Genomic DNA, 17,223 nt, shown 5'->3' on the forward strand with positions numbered 1-17,223 from the left:
ATGGGTGGATGGAGAAAGCGTCGGCGAAGTTCTACGGGGGGTTCATTGATCTGCATGGAGCACATCATTGCTGGGCAAGCCAGACGTCGACTTCCCAAAGCAATGGATGATCTCGACAATGACACGAGTACAAACACGGTGGACAAATCAATTCGCGTATGCATTCGCTGGCTCAAGCACGGAGGAGCGTCGGGGCACCTTTGCTCTGATCCGATCATCCCATCCACACCCCCTTCACCCCTCTTCACGGCCTTCCCTATCTTCACGGCCTTCCCTATCATGTGACGGAACCGGCAGGCAGAGAAGACAGAAACGGTATGGCCTGGGAACGAATGACTGCAATGATTCATGAAGCGTGGCATGGCATGGCATGGTATTGATGGGGGGTTCAAGATCACAGCTAGCTGAGACTATGATGAGCTTTAGGTCAGCTGGGAGAGGCGGCCGGGGGGGCAAGTGCTTGAAACAGACATATCAGCCTGTATTCTGGGGTGATAAATCACTGATGCTGATGCGGATGCGAATGCTAGTTTGCTGCACAAGCAAGGAGAAGATACCTCAGCCCCTTCCACATTGAAAGACGTACGTAGTTGAATCAAATTCCGTCCGCATCGCCACCCAGCTAAGGTATGTATCTCATGTACTGAATCCACCGACAACCGTGCCTGTGCGTGTGCCTGACCGTGTGCCTGACAATAAGATGCATTCCATTCCCTCCCCTCTCGTGTCCAAAATGACAGGATGGTGGAAAATAAAGGGAATTGTTCGTCCGCTGAATGAATGGTTTCTCTGGCTCTGGCTCTAGCTGATGCTGAGACTGAGACTGAGACTGATGCAGAGGGCACCTGTGAATCCCCGTAGAACAAACACATTTCCTGATTGACGTAGCATAGTGACATCTTCCGCCCATTCAATTCAATTCAATTCAAATCAAAACAATTCAATTCAACTCATGTCACGCCCTTCTGTCCTCTATTTGTCCTGCCTGACTGGCGGTACCTCGACGACTCCGCTGCTGTGAACATGCTCGGTGCGATGCCATGCCCTTGAGTTTCTTTTCACCAGATTCTCCCAGTGGTGTTGGATCCGGGGCGGGCACCGCCGGTTCGAGTCCTGTTCCCTCTACCAGATTCTCACTGTATCTCACAGTATCTCACCCTGAGGCCTTTGGCAAGTGCAATTGCAATTACATCGACATCAGAATACGAAGTACATGGCTGCCTACCCACTCACATTGGATCAAGCTGCGTCGCTGATGGGTCCATAGTCCGCAAGTGTTTCTGGTCATGTTCTTTTCCATTGTTCCCTATGCCTAACAATTAAGCTTCGCCGATCCCTGTTTTCCGTCTGGCGGTGTTGGGGGAAACGTGAATATTCGGTCATCGGCGGGATGTAGGATCTCTCAAGAACTCGTACGAGGACCGGGGGTAGATCGTGGTCATTCATGTATGTTCGTATTCGGGTCTGCGTCTGTACTTCTGCGCGTTCCTGTGCTTGTGGAGGAGCGACCAGCTGCTCTGACCGGGCTTGTTCCACCAGGACCGTCACCGTCACCGTCACCGTCGATGTCGCCACGTTCTCCTCCTCCAGCTCCAGCTCCAGCTCCAGCTCCAGCTCTGCCCTGCTGAACTCGCTCCTTGGCCCATGAACTCCAACTGCTCAGATATGCTCCTGCTTTAGCGGCGTTCTCTCGTGCCGCTGCTTGCAGTTGAGCCGTATCGACCGCAGGTTTCTGCCATTGAGTACGCGATGCACGGTCACGGAGTGAGGCGGTCCATCCAACCCCACCACCACCTGCCACTGCGGTATCTGTGGTCGGTGACGACGGCGACAACGGCGGCGTATCTGTCGCTGAAAGCTGAGATGTCCTTGATGGAGTCGTCGCTGTCGTTATCGCATCTGCTGTCGTTTGTGAATGCCCAGATCCCGCAACCTCCCTCCTTTCAGAGTCATTGCTACCCCTTGCCCCACCAGGACTGCTTGGACTCCGACTCAGCCTTTTGGCCTGGCGCTGCTCGCGGGCTTTCTCGACTTCTGCCCAAAACCGCGCCACGCCGGCCCCGACGCGCTCACGACCCACCGCGAGGGTCTTGCCGAGTTGTTCGCGGCCTTCCCGCACACGTTCGTCGAGATGCAGCTCCGCCACGCTCTGTTGCAGGCGACGCTGGACGTCCTCGACACTCAATCCGCCCGCGGTTGGGTGACGGGGCTCGATGATATCGAAGATCCGATTGTCCCGCGTCAGTCTGTCGAAGAGGGCGAAGTTGTTGGTCGCTCGCCACATGATCAGAAATTCCGGGTTGAAGTCTGTCGCGGCGTCACCGGGTTCGGGGTAGTGGTCGATATTGGCGATGGACGCTGGGATTCCCACTTCACCTGTGGACTCGTGGTAGACTTGATACGCCATGCTGGAAAGCAGCGAGAGCAGGTATTCTTCGAACTGCAGCCGGATCGCGTCTTCGGAGCCCGCGTAGCCCAGGTTCTTGGGCCGTGACGGGTTCTCGGGGTCCCAGGTATCCAGGACAGTTTGGGTTAATTGATCAATCCATCGTCGGTCAGCTGCAGACAGGGCCAGGGCGGTGCGGAGGGATGGAGATGTGACGGTGACACTGTTGGATTCGTCCAGGTTGATCAGGATGTCGCTGTACCGCTCCTTGTGCTGCAGGAGCAGGCTGTTGGTCGATCCGACCACGTACGACTTGGTGTCGTAGTCGGCGAGGATGTCGAGCTGCTGGAGAGGGGTGTATGGGCCGAAGAATGAGCCCTGGTGAAGTCAGCACTGTCAGTGTCGGTCTTACACGTCAATAGGGTAGGACGAAAAAAGAGTCTTACCCGACCAAATATCTGTAGCGGCAGTCCCATATATGCCAGCACTATTTTTGTCAATATCAGAGCACCGAACGACAGAGGGAAGAGAGATGCCTACATGAACCTCTCTCGCTTGTTTTCAATGCAGTCGCTCGCACGGCTGTCTGAGCATAGGAGTCTAGACTCGGATCGGCAGCGTCCTGCAGATTCCTGACGAGACCGGGAATGACGGATATCAAGGCGAATTGCATCATGCAGAGTCTTTCGCATTTCGAGCCATAGAACAGCATCTGGAAGCAGAGCAGTCAGTACAAGGCCAACCGAGAATCGGCAAGATGGGCACGGCGCCAATCACCTTCCGTTGTAGCAAAAGACACTTGACCAGGGCCAGCGTTTGGTGTCTAAATTCGTAGATCAACTCTCGCAGCGACAGTCCTGGCGGATCATTAACCAGAGCTCCAAAATCGAATGAGCATGCAGGAAATACCGAAATAGTGGTCTTTGCCTTCCTCATGCACGGCCGGTGACCTGGCAAGGCTTTCTTGAAAGTCCTATTGTCGGAGACACAGATCTCATCAGCCTGCCTGGTCTTGCAGCAATCTGCAGTTCAGAAACTCACCCACCTTCAAAATCGTGGTGTCGGAGAAGTCCCTGTAGAGAACCAGCGGGCGTCAGTATATGTCGACTGAGATAGATGCGCAGCCATAGCCAGAAAGTCAACTTACTCTTGCGCGAACCAAGCGGCCGTCACAGCCCCTAGCCTCTCCCTCAACTCCCCCAGTCCTCTAGCCGTAGGCGAAACCACGACGATGGCCTTCTGCACCGTCGACCGTGTCACATCGACCGAGCGACGTTTCAATCGATCAGACCTGATCTGTCTGGTACATGCGATCCCGAAGAGACTTGTGGCGGTGGTAGTAGTTGGGCTGAGGCGGTGAGCGCTGGCTGATGTCGTATCGTTGTCGGCGTTGGCAGTCCCAGACCCAATCTCTTCGTTGCCGCCATCGCCATTACCATCACCATTACTATTCAGTAACGTGAAATACGAAAACTCCTCGACCATGGCATGCGCGCCATCCGACAAGGCCATGAACGGCAACAAAGACCAATCGTTCCTCCGGGCGAGTCGGTCGCCTTGGGGATCGACCCAGAATTCGACCTCGGGGCCTCTGGAAAGTATTAGCCCAGGGATATTCCCAAGCATGCGGTACCATGCGGTCCTCCCGTCCAGGACCTGTATGCCAAACGTACCGAGCATGGTGGAAATCGACCACGGCGACCTGAGGTGAAATAGGAGCCGTCGTCGTGGTCGGCATCGTCATCGCCGGGGATGTGTTGGAGTGTTGTTGTCGTGGTTCAAGGACTAACGCACGGCGGGCATATCGCGACGGTGGGCGAGGTGTTATTGATCCACTGGACTCTTTGATGGCAACAGAGTAGTCGACATCAGTGAAGACTTGTCGCTTTGATGGAGATCGTGAAAGGGTTGAAATGGCCGTGGATGTTGGAATATCTAATACGCAATAAATCCAAGACATGCTGCTGCTGTCAACTTCAACTTCAACTTCACCGCCTTGGCTCTTTTATCACCGCTACAGACAACAAACGACAGTATGAGTTGGACAGCACCACGCCTCAACAGACTACAAATAAGCAGCAAACACAGATTAACCTGATATTTTGATATCGCTTTTCCTATTCAGCTACTCATACGTATCATGGGCTGTATACTAGTGGTCTACGCACGTCTTCTAGGTAGTCTCCCCCGGCCAGTCTGTCTGTCTGTCTGTGTGTCTGTGCTGTCTAGGAATTTCCAGACCGTCACGTCCAGCATCGGATCCTTCGACGCTGACCCCCAAAAGAATTGAATGCTCCCAGTTGCCGTGCCTCAGGTTACTTGCTCAGTGCACCCATCCTTCTCTTCATGATACGACCGTGGTCGATGACACCCGGACGGTGGTCTAGTTTCCAAGCCCAGTCCGTGCGCGGACCTCATCCTCATCCTTGACCTCAAGGGGCTCAATGTTCCAGATGCTGTCCGCATACTCGTTGATGCATCGATCTAGTTCCCAAGTTAGCACGATTATCGAAGGACTGGTTCTAGACCACATACCGGATGTGAAGAACCCCATTCTTGCCACGCTCAGGATTGACTTGCTCAACCATTCCTCCTGGTTTCTGTATGACTCGTCGATGAGGTCCTGAGTTTTGCAGTAGCTGTGGAAATCGTCGCTGACTGTGGCCATCTGTTAGCAACCGACCATCACCCGAGCCAGCCTCCGCTACTTACCAAGGTAATAGTCGCCGTTGTCCGCAATGGCAGAAATGAGAGAGTCAAAGCCACCTTCCTTACCAAAGGTACCGGATTTGATGCAGTCAAAGACCTTGGCTAATTCAGGGTCGAGAGTGTAATGACCATAATACTGTCATCAAGTCAGCCCGATGGAACCACAACCTTCAAGACTCTTCCAACGTACGTGGTTGTGTCGGAGATCCTCCACATCCTCGGCCAGATTCCCGAACAGGAACACGTTCTGCTCGCCGATTTCCCGAGTGATTTCGATCTGTCCCCGTTAGCCTGGATATCGAACACATTGAAAGATCAACTTACGTTCGCTCCGTCAAGCGTGCCAATGATCAAGCCACCGTTCAGCACAAACTTCATGTTGCTGGTCCCTGAGGCTTCGGTGCCTGCCGTCGAGATATGTTCACTGATGTCGGAGGCAGGGCAGATGATTTCCGCCTTGCTCACATTGTAGTCTTCGATGAAAATGACCTTGAGAAGGTCACCCACGTCGGGATCCTTGTTGACAACCTCTCCGACCTTGTTGATCAGGTGGATGATGGTCTTGGCCATCCAGTAACCCGGAGCAGCCTTGCCGCCGAAGATAGACACACGCGGCAAAAGCTTCTTGCGCTCTTCTGGGGTCATGGCCTTGATGGCGAGGTACCGGCGGATGACCCCGAAGATGTTGAGCTGCTGTCTCTTGTATTCGTGGATACGTTTCACCTGGACGTCAAACATCGACTTGGGGTTGACGCTGACTCCGGTGGTCTTGAGAATGTGTTGTGCAAGTCGGACCTTGTTGGCATACTTGATCTCCGCCCATTCCTTCTTGAATTCCTTGTCATCGATAAAGGGCTCCAGCTTGTTCAGGAGGGTCAAGTCCTTCAAGAAATCGTAGCCTCCCAACTTCGAAGCGATCAGCTCGGACAGGCGAGGGTTGGCCTGATGCAGCCATCGTCGAGGGGTGATCCCGTTGGTCACATTGGTGAATTTGTCGGGGCCGTAGACTTTGACAAAGTCCTTGAAAATGGTCGTTTTGATCAGATCAGAGTGCAACTCGGCCACACCATTGACCTTGTGAGATCCCACGATGGCGAGATACGCCATGCGGACCATCTTAGGCTGCGACTCTTCGATGATCGAGACTCTGGCCAGCATGTCGCGATCCTTGGGGAAGCGGCGCTCCACCGATTGCAGCCAGAACAGGTTGATGTCGTAAATGATCTGTTCCGTAGTATATTAGCAATGTCCTATAGCATAGTCAACGGCAACAATGAGGGATATCCAGTGGATAACCCGATGAGTCCAGAAGCATAAAGGAAAGTACTAGGGACTTACGCTGAGGTGACGAGGGAGGAGATTCTGCATCAAGGGAACCGACCATTTCTCCAAGGCTTCCGGCAACACCGTGTGGTTGGTGTAGCCAAAGGTCTTGGTGACGATGCCCCATGCGACGTCCCATTCCAGCCCCTCCTTGTCCACCAGAATCCGTTGCAGCTCGACGATAGCAAGTGTCGGGTGAGTATCGTTCAATTGTATGGCCACTTGGTCGGGGAACTCGGACCACTTCCGTTGAGTCTTCTTGAATCGACGGACAATGTCATGGAGAGATGCGGCACACCAGAAATACTGCTGCTTCAGTCGAAGTTCCTTGCCTCGCTCGAGGTTGTCGTTGGGGTACAACACCGCCGAGATGGTCTCCGCACGCTGCTGGTCGGCCACCGCGCTTTCGTAGTCACCCGAGTTGAACTTGGAGAAGTCAAACTCGCCACTGGATGCCTTGCTGGACCACAGACGCAGGTTATTGACGGTGGATGTTCCATACCCGGGGATAGGCACATCATAAGCCACCGCGGTGACCAGCTCACCGTCTTGCCAGGACACCACCTGTTTCCCTTCATCGTTGGTGTATTTGTTGACCCAGCCGTAGAATTGGACGTCCACCGTCACATCATGTCGCGCAAACTCCCACGGGTTGAAGTCCAACCAGTAATCGGGAATTTCAACCTGGTAACCATTTTCAATCTCTTGCTTGAAGATGCCGTATCTGTAGCGAAGGCCATAGCCCCAGGCTGGATAGTTCAACGAAGCAAGACTGTCAAGGAAGCAAGCCGCCAATCGACCGAGACCGCCGTTTCCCAGGGCCGCGTCGTGTTCTTGGTTGACGACGTCTTCGATACGGAAACCTAGATCACCGAGGCCCTCTGGTCCTTGAGTTAGCACGGCACGCCGACCATTGCATCACATCGGTCGACGAACCTTGGGCCACTTTCTTCAGACCAACATTGAGCATTGCATTGTCCAAGGTTCGACCCATCAAAAACTCCAGGGACAAGTCTGCACATATGTGTCAGTCACAATGGGAGTTCTCCTGCTTGATTCGTACATACAGTAGATTCTCTTCTGGTCCACGAATGTCTGTCTCTGTTGAGTCTTGTTCCAGTCGATGATCAACCGGTCTCGGAAGGCCAGCGCAGTCCCAGAATATGCAGCTCTGTTTGACCCTGGTCAGCCAGGTCAAGGGAGGCTTTGGGGAGAACATACAGTTCATCGCAGTTGTATAGGGATCTTGCCAATGTCGTCTCGACATGTCTGACGCATTCTGCCTGTGGATGAACCTTTAGCCCGCAGTCCCCCGCACTCAGCCAAGAGCATACACACCTCGAACTCGTCCTTCGTCGTGAAGCCCGCAGGAGACTATCAAGTCATATTAGCCAGGGTGAGATCGTGAGGACGTGGTTTGCCATACGAATTTCCTCCATCTGTTGGGTCAAGTCAGTGGATGCTTCGACCGTCCCCGGTGAGGGCAGTGACTTACGCTTCTCGCATGTGCTCCGGGATGCTGGATTCCACAGCCTTAATGTCTCCCGCGGCAAACCCGGTGGCTGTCCGCTTGTGCTTCGGTCTGGAAAAGCCAGGACCGACGGGACCTTGCAGAGTCGAAATGGGTGCCCCAACCGAGGGCTTGCGCTCTCGGCTTGGGGAGGACGAGACTGCGGCAGCCATTGTGGTGATGATGCCACTGGACGAATGCCGAATAGATGCACGGTCCTAAGGAATAGGGGAGGGACTCGGGAGGAAGAGAGCAAGAAGGAATTGGCGTCGGAGTCGGAGTCGAGGACCAAGGTGGAAGAGGACGGCTGTAAGTAGGGCGGTCAGGACAACACCATTGACCGGGAACAATAATAATGCAAGCAAGCTTCAATGGTATACGTATCGCTCCAGACGGTGGGAGGGAAGAACTGGAGCTCGGGAGCTATGGATGGAGACCAGCTTGCCATGTACTAGTAGTAGTAGTAGGAGTGGAATGCATGCCATGGCACGACATGTGTTCCATGCCCCGGGCAGCCCGCTGTTTATGCATCCTTACAAACCTACCTACAGAGTAGAGGAGCCCGTCTCCAGTAGTAGCTATTGTAGCCGACTATCTGCTACTAAGAGGAGCGGATCTGCAACGCAACAAGCCTTGGTGCCTCTTCAACTGTCGTCTCGTGGTTCAGCTGTTGGTGATAAACGCATGGCAGCGGAGATAGCCAACCACCGCAGCATCAAGAATTGAGATGCCTTTCCTGCCCGTTCCTCGTCTGAACTTGTCTGGAGATTCCGCCGCCCGCGAGTCGTGTCTATGAGGCTTCGGCCATGGAGACAAGGAATGTCTGTAATCGTTGCGCTGAAGATCCATGGGACCATGCTCTCTTGGCCTTGGGAGCCCCCCTGTCCCCTACTACGCTGCCTCCATGGCTCGACTGTGCCCCGCCTCTCTGGGATTCTGGCTACTGGGACTTAGCAACGGCGTTCGATTTGAATCCCCGAGCGAGCGGGAGCGAATGCAGGAACAAGATATACCGCCGCGATCTTGCCTTGAGGATCGATCATAATCAATGATTCGAGGCGAGACCAGACGACGTGGTGAAGAGATAGGAAAGACAATGAGGCAGACGAAGGGTACCTGAGGCAGTAAATCCTACCGCGACAAGCGAGAATGGCGGGGTAGACACAAATAGCTATACTGACCACAGCAGCCCGCACAGGCGCGTCGGTAGCTGGTTGTGGCTGGTTGTGGTGCTGATGGAGGGGCTTCTTAGGTAGTAGTAGTAGGGTAGCAACAAGAGCCTAGATGCATAATTTCTGCACAGCGAGGTGTGGTTCTCAGTTCTCAAGTCACGATCTCAAGTCAGTTTAGGGGACCACCAGCTATCCATTATTACGTCCCTGAAGGCTCCCTAGGCAGGTGTATGCTGCTTAGACACTGGCCGCGGCTTGTTTATCTCCCACGATTCCACCAACACCGCCTTGTATCCACCCTTGCCGGCGCCCGCCTCCACCTCGATGGTATCTGCTTTTGGACCATTACTCGACGTCTGAATGCCAACAGCGTTGCCAAACTGCGATGCCAGTGGGCGAGAAAGCTCTTCAAAAGACATATCCGTCCATCCACTCCTTACACGCCCCGAGTCTCGACTCTCAGGTCCCGACGGTGCGGCCGCAGCGACTGTCGGTGAATCCATTATGTGAGATTTCAAACACTGTTCCTGGTCAGCAAGCACCACGACCTTGCGATACACTACCTGATGATAGCTTGGAAGATCGCTCACTAAGCCACGCGCAGGCTCAGGTCCGGCTGTGCGAATCAGACCACTTCCAATCCACAGTCCTCCTCCGCTCGCCATCACGGGAAAACCTCGCGAGCCCGCTCAACTCATCACGACCGTCCTATATCTATAATCCGGCCTCTGTTTCGTCAGAGCGCGTGTCGCTCCCCTTCCTCATCGGTTAACCCGGCCGAACCGTGGAACAGAGCGCCATGCTAGTAACATTCATCGACTGGCGGAAGAGCGGCTTGGAAAGACGCTTCCATATCCAAAGTATAGGTACGCTATTATGAGTACACGGCGACGGTCCGCTTGCATAAATTCTCGTGTCTTTGCTTTCCCAATCATCCTTCTTGTTCTGCCTCCCACTTCGCCGTCACTCGCATGCCCCGGCGTATCGCAAGAAGGGGACAAGTCAAACATGGTCATCGTCGAGATATGGTCCACCAAGAACCATGCCCTCCGGCAGTCGATGCTGGAGGCTCCCTTACCCAACCGCGCCTGCCAAATAGAATAGTTGCAAAATGCTCCCGCCACAGCAACATCCCTTTGCTCAGGAAAGCCTCCGAGATGTGCCCCTCAAAGCTCTTGACCCATCAACAAGAAAAGTGGTTCAGAGGGTGGAACTTTTGCGGCCAAAAACAAAACCTCGGGACCATTAAACAGCTAACCATGTGCTGAAACACCGCTGTCGAAAGCTGAACCGTTCTGAAAACCCAACCTGCCCAAATGACGGATCCTCCATATCCGTCATGAATCACAGTCATCGCATGCCACGCTGGACGCCAGCAAATGCAAACCACAAAGGAAAAGTAATGGGTGATCGTGACGCTCATAATATCCCCGAATCTTTCAAGGCATTCTGCAATATCGTCTCTTTGACCGCGGCGAAGACCAGCCGGATATTCGTCGTGTCTGTGGCCTGGGTAAGGCTGCACCATTGGTCAGTGACATGATCCAGCCAGCGAACTTCGATGGACAGGAAACTCACTGGGGATAGAGATTGAGTTGGGCGCGGTTGACTTGGTTAAACCGCCAGAGCAGGTACTTGGCTGCCCGGTTGACATCGTTGCCGCCAGAGTAGTCGGGGAAGTAATTCCCCAGGGGGGACCGCCCCAGCTTTTCTTTGAACAGGTCAACCTTGTTGAGAAAGAGAATGATACTCGTCCTCATGAACCACCGAGAATTGACCACCGAATCGAAGAGTACCAAGCTTTCCATCATCCGGTTCTGAAGCCGAGTCAGTGTGTGGCCTCCCATGGAACCGGGACGCTCCCTACCTGGTTTGATTCTTCTAGCAGTACCTGGTCGTACTCACTCAGTGCCACACAGAAGATGATAGATGTGACGTTCTCGAAACAATGGATCCATTTCTTGCGCTCACTGCGTTGACCGCCCACGTCGAACATGCTGGTCTGTTGTTAGCGATGCGCCAGCATTGGTACGGCTCAATTGATTGAACTGACTGTATGCTCAATTGACCCATGGTAAACCTTGTCTCGTAGATACCGGTGGTTTTGGTACGTGCCCGCAGCACATCGGCTTCATTGGGTATATAGTCGGGAGCTGCGATTCGCCTGACTTCCTCGAAGAAGCTGACACATGTTAGCGCGTAGAGCATGAGGCGTGGGAAACAACACCAACGACATACTAGGGGGCTGAGTCCATCAGGTAGAATTCGCTTTGCCGTTCCATCGTTTTCGAAGCTGCTTCATCCTTCCAGATGGCTTCGACTGCTTCCGCCACCTTGGGGTCCAAAGACTGGTCAGGATCCGGGTCCACATTGTATTCCATAAGGTATTCGACGTGGCCCTTGACCACGTCGTCTTTTGGTTCGATTTCGAATTGCTGCATGGCGCTGATCAGCGCCTTCATGCAGTCGATCAGGTTCTTGTAGATGGTAAGCCGGTACAGCGCCCTCTCTTCTTTTGTATAGCCATTCTGATGGATAATCTTCATCTGTTTCACGATCGTCGACTTCCCGCTTTCGCCGGACCCTACAGGACATGCATCAGTTATCCGCCGGCGGGCACGCCATCAACGTTACACCTACCAAGCAGCAAGATTTTGCATTCTCGTCGTAATCTCCGCGAGTCTTCCTCCAGTTTCTTGTCGATGGCCTGACTCCTCTTTTTCTGCTCGGTATCCTCAGCCGACGCCTCTTTGCTTCCACAAGCGCCCATATCGGAGGGACGATGCTAGTTGTGAGGCAACGACAGCGCTGCAAATGCAGCGCAAGTTGCGGCTGCAGCTGCAAAGGGAGCTGCACAGGTGACCTCCTTTGACCGCAGCCCGACGCTTCGGGGATATGTAATGATATTATTGACGGAAAGAATGGTGGGTAGGTCAAGCGCAGTCTCCTCGAGGAGAATGGGTGGTAATGGAAGCCTCCTGGTCGATTATGGTGGCTTGAGGCCGTCGATTACATAGACGTGGACGGCCGAAGGCCTAGGATGCAGTGAAGCTCGGTCGAGGCCGGCGGCGACTTGAAGTTGCTGGATTGAGGCGATGGGACTTGTATGGAAAGGTATAAAGACAGGAACACTAGGTATAGAGCTCGTACTATGTCGTCGGCGCGCGTGGCAGATGTTGGACGGACCGGACTAGCAAGCAAGACAAGGCGAGTCGTTGGAGAGAGAGTCGATACCTGACTTCGAGAGACGATCGTGGAGTGCAGTGCCAGTTAGTGCAGCGAGTGGAGCGGAGTAGCCGAGAAGCGTGCCAGTGTCGAATGTTCAATTGCGGTCCAACGCTGGGAGGCCCCGTGCATTCATTGCATGCGACCGCGCCAGTAAGGTCCAAGATACCTGCTAACGGGTGCCGCCCGTACCTACAGGTACCTATAGGTATCTACCAACCTTAGGTACCTAGTAGGTGCCTACCTAGTACCAGATAAGGAAAATAATGATAGATTGCTACGTGGTCAGTACCGATGATTCAAGGGCAGGTGCCAGTGTCAATTGAAGATTAATACAAACCATTACCTGGGGACCTCTTGTAGGTCAGGTTGTAGGTACATCCTACACCATGGGTCACACAGGTCTCGGTCTCTGCACTAGGAATCTCCTAATGCATGGCTGTGTCTCTGAGGGCATCCTGGACAGCCTCATCGCGCGAGCACTCCACAGCAGCATCACAGCACAGCAGCGTAGTGTTAGATTGGTCAGGTCAGCAACTTTCCCTTTGGTGGAGAGCTGCTTGTTGAGCGATCATGGACGCTACTACAGTATATACACTTCTTCACTGACGACAGTACTCCGTAGGTACCCAGATATCATCGAAGTACAGGTCACGCGTCCGAAGAACTTGCAGCGTGGCTGGCTACGCCGCGGTACGGCCAGTGTTCCAGTTCTCCGTCAATCTCCAGCCGGGCTCGCTCAAAAGGATAAGAAACCATGCCAGAGATGGATGAAAACTTTCGAGGTATGCAAGACAGCTTTCGATCCTGACTGAGAGAGGTGGAGCCTCGCCGAAGGCGCCCGCCTTGCTGAGCATTCGTCGGATTCATAGGGACTGTCCGGCTGAGAACCAGTGTGTGTTCCAACGCCCACAGTACACTGTGCTGAATTCCTGGAGCTCGATGTCTTAAAGTTAGCCTGCAACATCTGGAGCAGACTGTGGGTATGCCAGAATATCTGGAACTGCCAGCGTGTAAATACCGCACTGGAGATCGCAGCCTTGCTATACCGATGTCTTTCGCGATCAGACGGTTACGCCAGCCCTCAACCATTTACCTTTAATTTGGCATAGGCAATGGCCTTGCATCAACACCTTTTCTGCGACCATGATGCACACTTCAAACCATGCCAATGGCGCGTCTGCTGAGATGTTGCCCAAGCAGAAGAGCATGAGTGCACGAAAGGCCGGCAATATCCCGACCCGGGCGCGGAGGCTAAGCACTCGCGTCGATAGAGGCGGAGATGTGATGGGAACGGCTCGCCCTCTATATGGACATGCTCCCCCATACTACCGTCCCACGCTTCTGTGGGACATCTCCTACGGTGCTCAAAAGCCGCATTGCCTTGATGCAACACTGACAGTGCGGTATATCGGGCAGAGAAGTGGCTTGAAAGCTCTTGGCTGGCCACGGCAAATCGGCATGTACACTGTTGATGTTTGAGAAGCTGCTATATCGCCGTAGTGGTGTGTTCTTGATCAGGAGCTTGTCACTCGCAAGCAGCGCAGGATTGGCCGCACAGACATTTCATCGATCTCGCAGTTGGCCATCTTCTCGTCGGGCAGCTTTCAGCTGATATGCAAAGCCACCAGTCCGATCGTAGAGGCGGCGCTTCCCCAAAGCAATCAAGTTACAGTGGGTGACATTTGTGAAATCTCGTTACGTGGATGAGGCCATGATTCCACCACTTTTCACAGTCCTTTTGACCTCGCGGGCAAGGTAGGCTTGCGTGCTCAGGTACGGCAAACAGTTGAAGACAAAGATAGAGACTCGGTCGGTGAATACCACTTTCTTGATTAGTAGGTAGTACTAGTTGACAAGGGGTCCGGGAGGCATTATTGGTACCTCGATAGTACGCGGGAGAAAAGGTCCCTGCGGACTGCATTTCCATGTTCCGTTCTACTGAAGCTGCCGAATGCCCGCTGCAATACTGGGGCCTTCGATTTGATAGGACACCAGATTGTTCGGATGTTATCTCCGTCAATCGGTACAGTTGAGTTCAGTTGAGGTGCGATTTGTGGGTTATCAGGCCATTTTGCAGTCATGGCAAATAGTAGGATGGCAGTATGGGGGCTGCTCAGGGCTGAAGGACTGGCGCTTGGCTTGCAACTGGAGCTCTTTAGGCTGCCCAGAAGCGCAGACTGCGCTCCCTGACCACTACAGACCCGCCTAACTGTGAATCTGAGTAGCGGCCAAATTGCATGCTAAATCCTGATGGAGGGGCAAATACGTGCCTAGGAACTAATGCCCCCGATCCTCATCTCCAGGTACCTCTCCCATATTCATCCAAAAGCACACTTCGGGATCGCCAACCAGAAACGGGACTTCAGATTGAATTAATCCCATCTTACTAACCAAAGCAAAGGTAACGCCGTTTCGTGCCCCACGGTGCCTCGTGTTGCAGCTGAACGAAACACAAAATCTTACCAACTGCTGCCACCTGCCAACTTCCAACAACCCCCAGTGACCTCGAAGTTCAAGTTGACCACCTCCGACTGCCACCAACCTATTTGCAGTACCTTAGTACTACTACTCGTACCCCTGCTCCCGGAAAACCCTGAACGCGGCCACGACAACTTTCGCCTTCAAACCTCCTGTCGACCTGTCGCCTCGCAGACTTGTCACCATCAGGACACCTTGAAACAGCCACTGCAAGACCAAGTTTGTCCTCATCACCGCATCCTGGCACATCTCTTCGCCTTCGATCGATCATCTCTCAAGCGCCGCCATTCCTTGCGTAGACTCGCTACGCATCATCCACCGCCGCATATCCTCCCTCACGATTATCCTGTCAGCGTAACAGAAAGAGCCCCCCTTCGGTCAAGATGGCGGAATTCGTGCGAGCCCAGATCTTTGGCACCACCTTCGAAATCACGAGCAGGTATATAAGGGATTCCGATTGACCGCAAAAGACAGCACTGATTATGAACCAGGTATACCGACTTGCAGCCAGTGGGCATGGGCGCTTTTGGGCTAGTTTGGTGAGGGTCATCCCAGACCGAAGGAGATTCTTCCGCTAACACATCTCCAAGCTCTGCAAAGGATCAATTGACAGGCCAGTCTGTTGCTGTCAAGAAGATCATGAAGCCTTTCTCTACTCCGGTCCTTGCGAAACGAACCTATCGAGAACTCAAGCTGCTGAAGCATCTGCGACATGAAAATGTGAGCCCGAGGAAGAGATGACTACAAACAATATACTGATAGAGCCAGGTCATTTCGCTCAGCGATATTTTCATCTCCCCGCTGGAGGACATGTACGTGATCTCCTCCTCTGTGCCGCGGATCTGAGACTATGCTGATATTGGGCCAGTTACTTTGTCACGGAATTGTTGGGAACAGATCTTCACCGCCTTTTGACCTCCAGGCCACTGGAGAAACAATTCATCCAGTATTTTCTCTATCAGATTCTGGTTCGTTGCATACTCCCGTGCATCTCAATGGATCGAATCTAACCTGTCACCTACATTACAGCGAGGTCTGAAGTATGTCCACTCTGCTGGCGTCGTTCATCGAGACTTGAAGCCCAGCAACATTCTGGTGAATGAAAACTGCGATTTGAAGATTTGCGATTTTGGCCTGGCTCGAATTCAAGACCCTCAGATGACGGGTTACGTGTCAACCCGGTATTACCGAGCCCCGGAAATCATGCTCACCTGGCAGAAGTATGATGTCGAGGTGGACATCTGGAGTGCTGGATGCATCTTTGCCGAAATGCTGGAAGGGAAGCCACTCTTCCCGGGCAAGGACCACGTCAATCAATTCTCCATCATCACCGAACTGCTAGGCACGCCGCCTCAAGACGTGATTGAAACCATCTGCAGCGAGAACACCCTGCGATTTGTTCAGTCACTTCCTAAGAGGGAACGACAACCTCTGAGCACCAAATTCAAGAACGCCGATCCTGCCGCCATCGACCTGCTAGAGAAGATGTTGGTCTTCGACCCACGGAAACGAGTGTCTGCTGCTCAGGCCCTCGAGCACGAATACCTCGCCCCCTACCACGACCCTACCGATGAGCCTGTAGCCGAAGAGAAGTTCGATTGGTCATTCAACGATGCTGATTTGCCGGTCGATACTTGGAAGATCATGATGTATTCGGAAATTCTTGATTACCATAACATTGACAACCAAGAGAGCGACATGGGAAGTAAAGCATTGTCGGTTGAGGAAGCTCAAGCCATCAACGGGCAGACGGTTCAGTAGGCTGCCCGAGCACCTACTGTTTCTGACCGGTCGACCGTTCCAACAGGGGCTCCAACGCTTGATCCCCAGCAATGTGAATTGTCGAGCTACCTGTGTTTTGATTGGGCGCGCGTCGGCAGGTCTCCATGTAAAATTAGACGGAAGCTTCTTGACCGATGAAGCTTCGGGGAGATTCATCAGATCCAACCGCGTCGAGGGACATTACAAGGCATCGGAGACGACAATCAGCCTTTTTGGATTGAGAAGCACCACAAATCAGCATGACTCTTGATGATTGATGCATGCCGGAACACGATGAACGGGTATATGGTAGTGGAAGAACGACGTATATTTGAAGCTGTGATTCGGACAGCAAAGCATGCAACCTCCAGGCGTCCTGCTCGGCTGGAATTTCATTGGGCTCGACATTCCGGAAAGGATTCGTTGTTCTATATGGGCTGCGTTGGACGATTTCCTCACACCAGCGTCCTTCTTGCGACCCGGTTCTTCTTTTGCAGATGTGGGCAGTCTTGACTGGACAGCACAGATGTGGTAGATGGATTTTCTAATGACAAGCAGTCCTGCTGAGTCGAGTATATCACGGTCGAAAGGGGTGATCTTGTGGGATGCAACTTGTATTCATTTCCGGTCCATCTCAGCCTCGTGGTGTGTAGCTT

General features: G+C 53.2%; 4 protein-coding genes across 4 annotated transcripts; 1 reads left to right on the top strand and 3 right to left on the bottom strand.

Moving 5' to 3' along the window:
• Window positions 1-1,438: 1,438 nt before the first annotated feature.
• On the bottom strand, window positions 1,439-4,124 carry A1O1_00255 (uncharacterized protein; the record flags this gene model as incomplete). The annotated part of the gene is made up of 9 exons (XM_007721175.1): window positions 1,439-2,764; window positions 2,833-2,873; window positions 2,927-3,098; window positions 3,164-3,243; window positions 3,296-3,359; window positions 3,432-3,459; window positions 3,534-3,753; window positions 3,823-3,977; window positions 4,060-4,124. 9 exons carry the CDS (start codon window positions 4,122-4,124, stop codon window positions 1,439-1,441), a joined length of 2,151 nt encoding a protein of 716 aa, XP_007719365.1.
• Window positions 4,125-4,769: 645 nt separating this feature from the next.
• A1O1_00256 (starch phosphorylase) lies at window positions 4,770-8,101 on the bottom strand (the record flags this gene model as incomplete). The annotated part of the gene is made up of 12 exons (XM_007721176.1): window positions 4,770-4,870; window positions 4,922-5,044; window positions 5,099-5,231; window positions 5,286-5,372; window positions 5,420-6,319; window positions 6,434-7,299; window positions 7,355-7,432; window positions 7,486-7,589; window positions 7,640-7,701; window positions 7,757-7,792; window positions 7,845-7,857; window positions 7,914-8,101. The coding sequence occupies 12 exons, from the start codon at window positions 8,099-8,101 to the stop codon at window positions 4,770-4,772; spliced, it is 2,691 nt and encodes an 896-aa protein (XP_007719366.1).
• Window positions 8,102-10,519: 2,418 nt separating this feature from the next.
• On the bottom strand, window positions 10,520-11,870 carry A1O1_00257 (guanine nucleotide-binding protein alpha-3 subunit; the record flags this gene model as incomplete). The annotated part of the gene is made up of 6 exons (XM_007721177.1): window positions 10,520-10,619; window positions 10,679-10,917; window positions 10,968-11,097; window positions 11,154-11,282; window positions 11,339-11,684; window positions 11,741-11,870. The coding sequence occupies 6 exons, from the start codon at window positions 11,868-11,870 to the stop codon at window positions 10,520-10,522; spliced, it is 1,074 nt and encodes a 357-aa protein (XP_007719367.1).
• Window positions 11,871-15,189: 3,319 nt separating this feature from the next.
• On the top strand, window positions 15,190-16,567 carry A1O1_00258 (CMGC/MAPK/P38 protein kinase; the record flags this gene model as incomplete). The annotated part of the gene is made up of 6 exons (XM_007721178.1): window positions 15,190-15,245; window positions 15,298-15,345; window positions 15,397-15,526; window positions 15,575-15,618; window positions 15,675-15,774; window positions 15,836-16,567. 6 exons carry the CDS (start codon window positions 15,190-15,192, stop codon window positions 16,565-16,567), a joined length of 1,110 nt encoding a protein of 369 aa, XP_007719368.1.
• Between the last annotated feature and the right edge of the window lie 656 nt (window positions 16,568-17,223).

The sequence above is a fragment of the Capronia coronata genome (genome assembly GCF_000585585.1).
Source record: "Capronia coronata CBS 617.96 chromosome Unknown acBCG-supercont1.1, whole genome shotgun sequence".
Classification (NCBI taxonomy): Eukaryota; Fungi; Ascomycota; class Eurotiomycetes; order Chaetothyriales; family Herpotrichiellaceae; genus Capronia; species Capronia coronata.